This window comes from Elaeis guineensis, chromosome 13 (assembly GCF_000442705.2).
Source record: "Elaeis guineensis isolate ETL-2024a chromosome 13, EG11, whole genome shotgun sequence".
Taxonomy (NCBI): domain Eukaryota; kingdom Viridiplantae; phylum Streptophyta; class Magnoliopsida; order Arecales; family Arecaceae; genus Elaeis; species Elaeis guineensis.
Window position 1 is genome coordinate 32,400,288 of NC_026005.2, and position 10,326 is coordinate 32,410,613.

Below are 10,326 nucleotides of genomic sequence, written 5' to 3' on the forward strand. Positions count from 1 at the left end.
TTGAGAGCCCTGTTTCTCTTGGCGTCTTCTCGGACCATAGGCACCCTTCGAGTCATCCCTATCCTTGTCCCTCTGCATCCCTCAGAGCGACCTAGGTTAGTCCCAGAACCTTCGTCTTTCTTTCCGCCACTTAGGGGCCTTTTCTTTGCCTTTTTTTTTTTTTGTATTCCTCTGAGTTAGTCTCCTGTGACCTCTCGTCCTTTGTCCTGTCCGCCTTCTTCGGGATCTTTAGAGTTGTCATTCGAAGTTATTCGAAATGTCTTCCGGCTCTTCCGCTCCCAGCGGTTTCGGGAGTTCTTCCGCCTCAACCCCCCAGGTCCCTCGTTCTGTAGATGAACCCACATCTGGGGCTGGGCTTCGCCCGATTTTTGCGTCGGGTGCCATCCCATGCTCCCTGACTCCGGATAAACTCCTTCTGATAAGGGTTCAGTATGGAGTTCCTTCGAAGTATGATCTGGAGCTGCCTGGCCCCTCCGATCGGGCTAGCACTCCTCCACCCGATCGTTTTTGCCTGTATCAGGAGGCGTTCCGTGCCGGACTCTAGCTTTCACTTTCGTCCTTTGTTGTCGCCCTCTTTCGCTTCTTAGACATCTCTTTGGCTTCTGTTGCTCCGAATTCTTTTAGATTTTTGATAGGGTTTCTCTCTCTTTACCACGTAGTCGAGGTCCGACCGTCCCTCTCCCTATTTAGGCACTTCTATACTTTCAAGCATTATTTTTCGACGAAGGACTGGTGGTATTTCTTCCCTTAGTTCGGCAAGAAGGGGTTGCTGAAAGGTGCCCCCTCTTCAATCCACAACTGGAAGGAGAAATACCTCTTCGTCCACTGCCCGACCATGAGGCTGGGCCTGCCCCCTTGGGGCTCTCTGAGGGATTCTGTCCGCCAGGCCCCCAGCCTGGGGGAGGACGACCTCCAGGCTGCCCGAAAGCTTCTCGCCTATTCCGTTCCTTCCCTTCCCAACCTTCTGAGGGAGCAATTTTTGTTCAACATCGGCCTGAGCCCCCAGGATCCTGCGAGTACTTCATCTTTTCCTTTCTCTTCTTTTCTTCTGTCCTTCTTCTTTCTCTCTTTTTTTTCTTCCTTTTCTCTTCTCTTTTTTTTTTGTGCCACTCTTTTTTTGTTCCATTATTAATTTCTGATATCTCCCCCTTTCTCTTTTTTCTTTTTTTTTTTTTTTTTAAGGAATGGACGCCGAAGCAGCACGGATGCTTGCCAGGGGCCTCAAGGCCCACAAAAGAAAGGGTGCCGCGACCTCCGGATCGGCAAAGAGGGCCAGGGCAGAGGAGTCGAGCTTGGCCGCGTCCGTCCAGGTGGCTCCAGCGATCGACGTTCCCTCGGACGCCGAACCTACGGCCCCCCGGGCTTCTTCGAGGAGTCCATCGACTGGGGCTCCCATTTCGGGGGTTCGCTCCATGGAGGTGCCCGTAGTCGAGAGGGGGAAGAGAAGGAAGTCGATGGCCCACAGGGTGAGTAGCCACTGAGCCACCGCTGACAAGTCCCTCAGTTCCGAAGAGGAGCCGGAGAATCCCTTCAATGACAGGGACTTGATCAGGCGGTTGATCGACGGCTGCATCCTGCTCGAAGTCGTCGAGAGGATCGACCGCGCCGATCCTGAGTAGTGGATTTGGGACTCCCTAGGATCCTTCCTCAAGGTAAACAAATCTTTATTTAACCGACTATTCGACCCTTGTTCTGATCCCCTTGTCGCCCTTGTAGATTGGGCACCAGCTCTTCGCCAATATCAAGGCGACGAACCGGGCGAGGAGGGATGCCGTCCAGGTGGAGAAGCATTACCGGATCGAGGTCGCTCACCTCAAAGAAAAGGTAGCCGAAGTAGTCGCCCTCCAAGAGGCCCTGAAAAGAGAGAAACAAGCCCAGGAGGAGGAGAAGCAGACCTTGGAGGAGATGGTGAGAAAGACGGAGGCCGAGGTCGCCAACTTGACTGAGTAGATTCCAGTCCTGATCTCAGAGGCCAGGATTCTTACGGTAGAGGAATTCAAGACTTTCGCAGAGATGAGGGACCTGAATGTCCAATTCGGCCAGGAGGCATTCATCAAGGGGTTCGAGCTCTGTCAGGAGAAGGTGGCCAGAAAATTTTCAGAGCTCGACCTCAGCTTCCTGGGTGAGGAGTCTGAAGATGAGGCCGGTTCCTCTCCCGCTACCACTGCTGCCGTAGCTCCCCTTCCAGGAACGTCGAGCTCTCCAACTCCTGCCCCTGAGGTCTGAGACCTCCGACCTTGTATTTTTATTTTACCGCAATTTTTCTTTTCCTTTTTGTCTTCAAGAATCATCCGATCAATAATTTGAATTTCTTGTAGTGGATGGCTTCTTCCTCTTTCCTTTCTTCTCTCTGCTTTTCTTTCTGTGATGAGGCGTGTCTTGACGCTTTTGCCTTCCGATGGCAGTGCCCTGCTGAAGCACTTCCCCTGCCCCTGGGGATTTCGCTGAAGTCAACGATCCAGCGGCTGAAGAAGAAAGTCCTTCACTTGACAAAAAAGTCAAAGAAGATGGAAGGCGAGCTTCGCAGATTGAGAGAGGGTCATTCTGAAGCCACCGCGGAGGCCACCCACTTTCGAAATCTCCACGTGAAGGGGATCATGGAGTATAGCCGGAGGAAGGCAGACTTCACGAAGGAGCTTGAGGAATGCAAGAAGAGTGCCAGCGATCGAATTTGGGCTCAAGCCGCCAAGATTAGCGTTCTCAGGGTGGAACTGTCAGCTGCGATGGAGAAGATCGGCCAGTTGGGAGGAAGTTCATCTCGGCTCTTGGCTCGGGCCGACTGCGATCGGGAGTGGTCGAGGAAGGTCTCCGACCTTCAGCAGCAGCTTCAGGACGACGAGGTGAGCTACGACGTGTATTGGGCCAGTTGGTGCAGGCAGGTAGAGGAATATAAAGGGAGACTCAGGGTGGCGACCGACGAAGTCGCACGTCTTCAGAGGCAGCTGGCGGACAGGGCTCAGCTGACTTCTACCCGAGATTCAAATGAACTCCAGTCCCTGAGAGGAACCATCGAAGGACTTTCTGTCACCCTTGGGGAAAGGACGACTGAGCTGCAGCAATTGAAGATCCAGTTGGCATACGAGCAGCAGGCTGTCACGGATGTGGAGGCAGAATCTGAGGTCCTAGAAAGAGGCATCGAGAGGTGGAGATCGAGAGTCAGCGACTTCGTCGGGCGCTCCAGGACACGCTGCTGAAAAGGAGAGAGCTAGAAGAAGAAATTGAGAATCTAAGGCAGTCCTGGATGAGGGGTGGAGCAGATAATTCTAGATCGAAAGAAGCAGAGCTTCCCTAGGGCTCTTTTTGGCCTTCTATCTTTTCATGTATACACTTTTCCTTTTGTTGTTTTGAACTGCTTTTGTCGTTTTGCTTTTCTTCCTTTGGCCTTCTGGGCTTTGTGGTGTATATTTCGCAAATGGAATGAAAAAAGAATTTTGTGTTACCTCATCCGCTTATTGTATTAAATTATCGTCCATCGAACTTCTCTTGTCGTTCGACTTGTCCGACGTTGACGTCGTTGGGAGGTGCCCAGTCGTCGATACGCTGGTTTGCCTTCCTCGTCGTTCATGGCTGTAGGCTCGAGCTTGGTGGTCCGAACTCCGCATTACTTCGGAGACGTCGCTGTCTTCTTGACCTGTGTCGAGAGCCTTCTTAGAGGCCGGGGGTGTTTGGTAGGAACTTCCGTCTTTGTTGGGATGAGGTTCCTTAGGTCTTTGGTGTGGTTTGTCCTTCATCTATTTCGACGTAGCTCGTCGCTCTTCCTCTTCAATTTCTCTCCTCTTTTCAGAGTGAGGGCCCTCCCCTCACTTTTTGCGGGGTTGCGTAGGAGTGTGAAGGTGCCGCTGAGGGGCCTTTCTCCTTCATCCGATCTTGTCGGGCAGTCAGGTTTCATCACCGTCAGGATGAGGTTCTCCTCCTGTTCCCAATGAGGTCGCGGGGACACATAAGGGCCATTGCAAGGGTCTCTCCCTCCATCCAATCTAAAAGAATCGGGCCTTCGACTTTGCTCATGTCAGGACGAGGTTCTCCTCCTATTCCTGACATGGCTGTGAGGGCACATTAGGGCGTTGTAAGGCCTCTCCTCTCATCCAGTCTAAAAGAATCGGGCCTTTGACTTTGCTCATGTCAGGACGAGGTTCTCCTCCTGTTCCTGACATGGCTGTGGGGCACATTAGGGTTGTAAGGCCTCTCCCCCCATCCGATCTAAAAGAACCGGGCCTTTGACTTTGCTCATGTCAGGACGAGGTTCTCCTCCTGTTCCTGACATGGCTGTGGGGTGCATTAGGGCATTGTAAGGCCTCTCCCCCCATCCGGTCTAAAAGAACCGGGCCTTTGACTTTGCTCATGTCAGGATGAGGTTCTCCTCTTGTTCCTGACATGGCTGTGGGGTGCATTAGGGCGTTGTAAGGCCTCTCCCCCCATCCGATCTCAAGATAATCGGACTTTCATTTTAGTCATGTTAGGATGAGGTTCTCCTCCTGTTCCTAACATAACTTTGTTTTAATTGTTTGAAGGGGTTATACCCAGTCGTGACAAATCCATGCCAAATGGGAGGAGCATGCCAAATCGAAAGGAATTTAGATTCAAGGCGAAATCGTAAGCGATACATTTACAGGTTTCCCGAGTTCCATGGTTGCAGAAGGTCTGCTCCTCCTTGAGGCCCTCCGACGATGGAGTCGATGGTCCTGATTGGAGGCCGATCTCCGGGCTGCTCCTCCCTCCTCGGCGGTTCAGGTTGCGGCAGGGCCCTTGGCCGATCTTCTCTATCCTCAGGCCGGCGTCGGATGAACCTGTCGAGTCGACCTCGCCGGATGAGCTCCTCGATCTCATCTCGGAGCTGGATGCATTCCTCCATATCGTGGTCGTGGTCGCGGTGGTAGAGATAGAACTTGTTGGGGTTACGCTTCCCGGGGTGTGTGCGCATCCTCTCTGGCCAAGGGAGCTGCTCCCTGACCTCCATCAGTACCTGGGTCTTCGAGACATTGAGGGGGCGTAGTTGCGGAACCTTCCCGATGGAGAACCCCATCGAACCCCTCGATTCGGACTCCTCTGCCCGCATACCCGAGGTGGAGTATGGGCACGCTTGTGCCCAGGAGGGGATCGAGAACGCGGCCGAGCTTCTCTCGGCCTTTTTTCGACTGCGGGCTTACTCGAGTCTCCCGCCTGCCGCTCTCTCGCGGTCTCCTCATCCTTCATTTTGAAGGCTTCTTTCGCTCGAGTGTACCCTTCAGCCCGAGCCAACAAATCAGCAAAATCCCTGGGGTACTTCTTCTCCAGGGAGAACAAAAGGTTATTCTTCTGAAGGCCGCCCTTCAGAGCGGCCATTGCGACTCATTGGTCCAAGTTTCGGACCTCCAGCACCGCGACATTGAAATGGTTGATGTAGGCCCGAATGGACTCTCCTTTCCTCTGCTTGATATTGATGAGGGACTCCGAACCCTTCCGGGGCGCCGGCTGCTGACAAAATGGGCCACGAATTGGTGGCTCATCTGATCGAAGGAAAAGATGGTACCCACTTCAGGCCGAATATCAGTTTTTCGCCGCTCCCTTCAAGGTGGATGGAAGGCTCGCATAGAATGGCGTTGGGAGCGCCATGAAGCAGCATCATCGTCCGGAAGGCTTCCAGATGATCAATCGGTCCGAAGTCCCGTCGTAGCTTTCGAACTGGGGAGCTTGAAGTTTGGCGGATCGGTTCCTGCATGATCATTTGAGAAAAGGGAGGGTCAGTGCAAATATCCTCACCATAAGCAGGGGGAGCATGGTGGAGTTCTTCGATCCGTCGGTTCATCTCTTGGAGTCTCCGGTCTAGGAAATCCTCTCGACTTCGAGTCTCGAGGGTCCTCTGGCAGAATGGGGCAGGGATCTTCCAGGAGTGGAGTCGTGATCCGATTGAGGGCTCTCCACCCTCGGGTTCGTTTCTCCAGAAAGATGGGCGGCTGGCCCAAGTGGCCCGCCCCGCCGCCAGATTCTGGTGTTCCGACGACACCCTTTCCAGGCGCACTGATGCCTGCGGCTGCTGCTACTGCTGCATAGCCTGCACAGCTTCAGTGAGGCCTCTGACCTGCTGCGCTAGCAGATCAAACTGCTCCGCACCGACTGCCGTCGCCGGAGGAGGAGGAGGAGGTTGGAAATAGGAGGTGAGGCGGAGCCTGAGATCTGACCGCGGAGGCCGTGGACCGTCGCGTGGATGCCTTGCGGGAGGCATCGAGCAAGGACCAAGTGGAGAAAGGAGGAGGGACGTCGGAAGAAATGCCGGGGCGGTCCCGTTGAGCGCTCTTTAAGAACAAGGATACTGCGAAGACACAGCCCTTCCTCTAGCGCCAATCCTGTTGGTGCAAAAATCTGCTTGCTGGAGAAGCTGGAGTCGAGGGAGTCGCGGTCGCCGCCGGGACCTGCAAAAGAAGTCTAAACTGGAGGTGGGGTTGCTCCGGCAAGACCCTCCGACGCTCAAGTCAGTTCTCTGCCTCACAAGAATGGAGTGCTCGAACGAAAATTTTAGCAGAGTTTCTAGGTAAAAAATGAGAGCTTATAAAATAACGTATCTGGGGTTCCCCCTTTTATAGCGGAGGGGGCAACAAACTGATGGTGATGCCTGTAACCGTCTGGCAGTGGGCCGCCATAGTCAGGAAAAGTTTGTTGCGGAGAGTAGTGGGGTGACCCGTGGCTATTACTGGGGTGCCACGTGGAGTCTGCCACAGAAGCGGAGCGGCGTCCGTTGTCGCGACTTGCCAGAGGATAGAGAATCGGCGGTATCCGTCGCAGGAAGTGGAGCAGGATCGTGGCCATTATTACGGCTGCCAGGGAGTGATGGAGCCGCGTGGAATCCATCCAGGAGGTGGAGCAGGGTCGTGGGGTGATGGAGCCGTGGAATCTGCCGTAGGGAATGGAGCAGAATCGCGGCCGTTACTGCAGCGCGCCAGGGGCGAAGGTCTGCCGGCTGAAGTCCGGCTGGAGTGTCTGGCGGAGAGAGGTAGTTAGCCATCTGTCCTAGAGGAGCTCGGAATCCGGCTTTCGTAAGAGTTCGGATGGAGTCTTCCTTCAGTCACAGCCGGGGTGGAGTCCGGCTCCTGTAGGGGTCTGGGCGGAGCTCACCGGCAGTTAAAATCGAGGACGAGGCCAGGCTCCGTAGGATCCGGCGGAGTCTTCCTGCAATTAAAGTCAGGTGCGAAGTCCGGCTCCCGTAGGAGTCCGGACGGAGCTTACAGCAGTTGGAAGTTGGTGACGGAGCCGGCTCCCGTAGGAGTCCGAGCGGAGTCTCTCATGAAGTTAGAAGCGCGTGGACGGCCGAGTCCCGTACAGTAGATTGCCGGCGGAGTCTTCTGCCGTTGGAGTAGTGACGGAGCCCGCTCCGTAGGAGTCCGGCGGAGTCTTCCTGCAGTTGAAGTTGTGACGGAGCCCGCTCCCGTAGGAGTCCGGGCGGAGTCTTCCTGCAATTAAGTCAGTGCGGAGCCCGGCTCCCGTAGGAGTCCGCGGATCCTTCCCGCGGGAGTTGGTGAGGAGCCCGACTCCTAGGAGTCCGGGCGGAGTCTTCTTGCGTTGAAGCGTGGCGGAGCCCGGCTCCCGTAGGAGTCCGGGCGGAGTCTTCCTGCGTTGAAGTGGTGACGGAGCCCGGCTCCCGTAGGAGTCCGGGCGGAGTCTTCTGCAGTTGAAGTCGGTGACGGAGCCCGGCTCCCGTAGGAGTCGGGCGGAGTCTTCCGCAGTTGAAGTGGTGACGGAGCCCGGCTCCCGTAGGAGTCCGGGCGGAGTCTTCCTTGCGGTTGAAGTGACGGAGCCCGGCTCCCGTAGGAGTCCGGGCGGAGTCTTCCTGCGTTGGAAGTCAGTGACGGAGCCCGGCTCCCGTAGGAGTCCGGGCGGATCTTCCGCAGTTGAGTTGGTGACGGAGCCCGGCTCCCGTAGGAGTCCGGCGGAGTCTTCTGGTTGAAGGTGACGGAGCCCGGCTCCCGTAGGAGTCCGGGCGGAGTCTTCTGCGTTGAAGTGTGACGGAGCCCGGCTCCCGTAGGAGTCCGGGCGGAGTCTTCCGCAGTTGAGTTGGTGACGGAGCCCGGCTCCCGTAGGAGTCCGGGCGGAGTCTTCCTGCATTAAAGTCAGGTGACGGAGCCCGGCTCCCGTAGGAGTCCGGACGGAGCTTCGCGGTTGAAGTGGATGGAGCCCGGCTCCCGTAGGAGTCCGGGCGGAGTCTTCCGCAGTTGAAGTTGGTGACGGAGCCCGGCTCCCGTAGGAGTCCGGGCGGAGTCTTTCTTGTGGTTGAGAACTTCGATTGAGGGTATTTTATACCCAACAGATTGTTTTCTGAAATTCGGCTGTCTGACAATATGCTCTTATACCAACAAGATTGTTTTTTGAATTTTGGTTTAGCATTATTAATATATCCATCATCGATCACTTATATTTGCTTGAGGAATCCTTGATGTTCTTTATGCATATCCAATTTACTGTTGTTTTGAAATAAGCAGCCCTTTAGGCAGGGATCTTCTTCTCAAAAGACTCTGAACAAATTTCACAAAAAGTTGAGCCTAGAATATTTACTACCATCCTTCTCAAAGATGTGTCGACAAATGGCATGATATTGCTAATTATTGTTTAAAGTTATTAGTCAACTTAGAGCAATTTGTATTTTGATGCAGACATATGCATATGGTTATACACTTATACTATATTAGGGATGTCTTTAACATTAAGTTTACATGTATCATTGCCTTACAGACTGTACGATCACAACAGCGAGCAGAACGAGATGCTGCAATAGCAAGGTTAGATCAAAGTCGCATTATCCTTGCAATGAGGTTGGCTGGTCATCAGGGAAAGAAGTACAAAGTCATTGAAGAAGCTATGGAGTTTGTTGGCTACGTGCATGATACCGGTCATTTTGTCTCACCAGAAAACCTCTATGAGATTCCAAGGAATCGGTCAGGTTGTAATTTAGAAATTCATGAGGGAAAAAGGTCATCTGTCTTGATGCAGATGTTAATTTCTGGTCTGGCTTTAGCCAACAAGTCATTCAGATTGGAAAGGATTGGCAATGTGTTAGGCAATGCTGCCATGTTTGCCGTAAGTATGCTTGCTTTTCTTCAGCTACATCAAGTGGCTTTCCGGAGTGATACTCTGCAGATACGAGATCAGGCATTTTACAGGCGAAATGGAAAGAATATTTCTAAGTTGGATAATTCTTCTCAGACCAGACAGATGAAACATTTTGATGTGTTATCAGCTAGGGCTAGGGCAAAGATTTTGAGCGGATTAATGCTTATACATGATGTTTTGGTGATGTTAAGTGGAATCGTTAGAGTACAATCTTTTCGAGGATGGTACCTTCTAATTGTTTAGCACAAAATGTTGTAATATATTTTGCTTAGTATTGGTTTGATTTGTGGTCACCTTGGTGCGCTGACCATTTGCCCCACATTGATCTATGATTTTTAGTTGGGCTATATGTCAATAATTTGTCTGACACTGCACAAAATGTCAATCTGTTGCTTAATCACCCACATTTTTTCCATTATTGTGGGTTTTATGCCCAACAAGAAAACTGGAGCTAACTAATTTTCATAAGATGTGAGGGGATGCGAAGGGTGTGGTTATCATGCAATCATGGTTGTATCATCAATCTGGTACTGCAGTCGGGTGTTGATTCAGCTTTAATTTCAAAAGCATTTAGACTATTATTTCGGTTCTCAATGTTCTCTAGGTTTCTTTATACGATTCGTCTACTCCTGGAATGGCATTTAACTTTGACAGTATGGTAAAGGCTTTATGTCTTGCTTTATTCTTTACGTCAGTCGGACAACCAGGACATGTCTCTTTATTCTTTCCTAATGTCACCTCTCTCGGTTCTTGTTCTAACAAGTTTCAGCCTTGGAATTCTTCCAGTTTCCTTTATTAATATGCCTTTTCCTTTTGTCTGCACATATCTTTATGCATAATTCTTTGAAGCAGGTGTAATCGCTGCCGTCCCATGATTCCACTTATAAGACGCTGCACTGCGAAATGGCTCGATGGCAGATAATGCAACACGCGAATTCCTGTTGTTGAAGAATTTTGTGGGCCTGCTTACCAACAGAAAGAACGACATAGGCGTGAAGCCAAGGCCAACTTTATGCAATTATTCCTTTAGTGCCTTTGGAAGAGAATAACTGCAACGCTAACATTGCTGACGGTACGATCCTAAACTATATCTCTGGCCTCACACCAAGTCTGACTTGAGTTTTCTCAGGGATTGCCTCTTTTCTAGAATTCCACCGCACCTCCATTAACTTATCTCCATCCCTAGAATTCATGTTCGGAGTATCCTACGAGAATTCTCACTGTCACATTAGCGATAAACTTTTGTGT

General features: G+C 52.2%; 1 protein-coding gene across 1 annotated transcript; it reads left to right on the forward strand.

Annotated features, from left to right (window-relative positions):
* The first annotated feature begins 8,631 nt into the window (after positions 1 to 8,631).
* Positions 8,632 to 10,000, forward strand: LOC140853120 (plastid division protein PDV1-like). The gene is made up of 2 exons (XM_073247219.1): positions 8,632 to 9,302; positions 9,931 to 10,000. Exons 1-2 carry the CDS (start codon positions 8,632 to 8,634, stop codon positions 9,998 to 10,000), a joined length of 741 nt encoding a protein of 246 aa, XP_073103320.1.
* Positions 10,001 to 10,326: the final 326 nt, after the last annotated feature.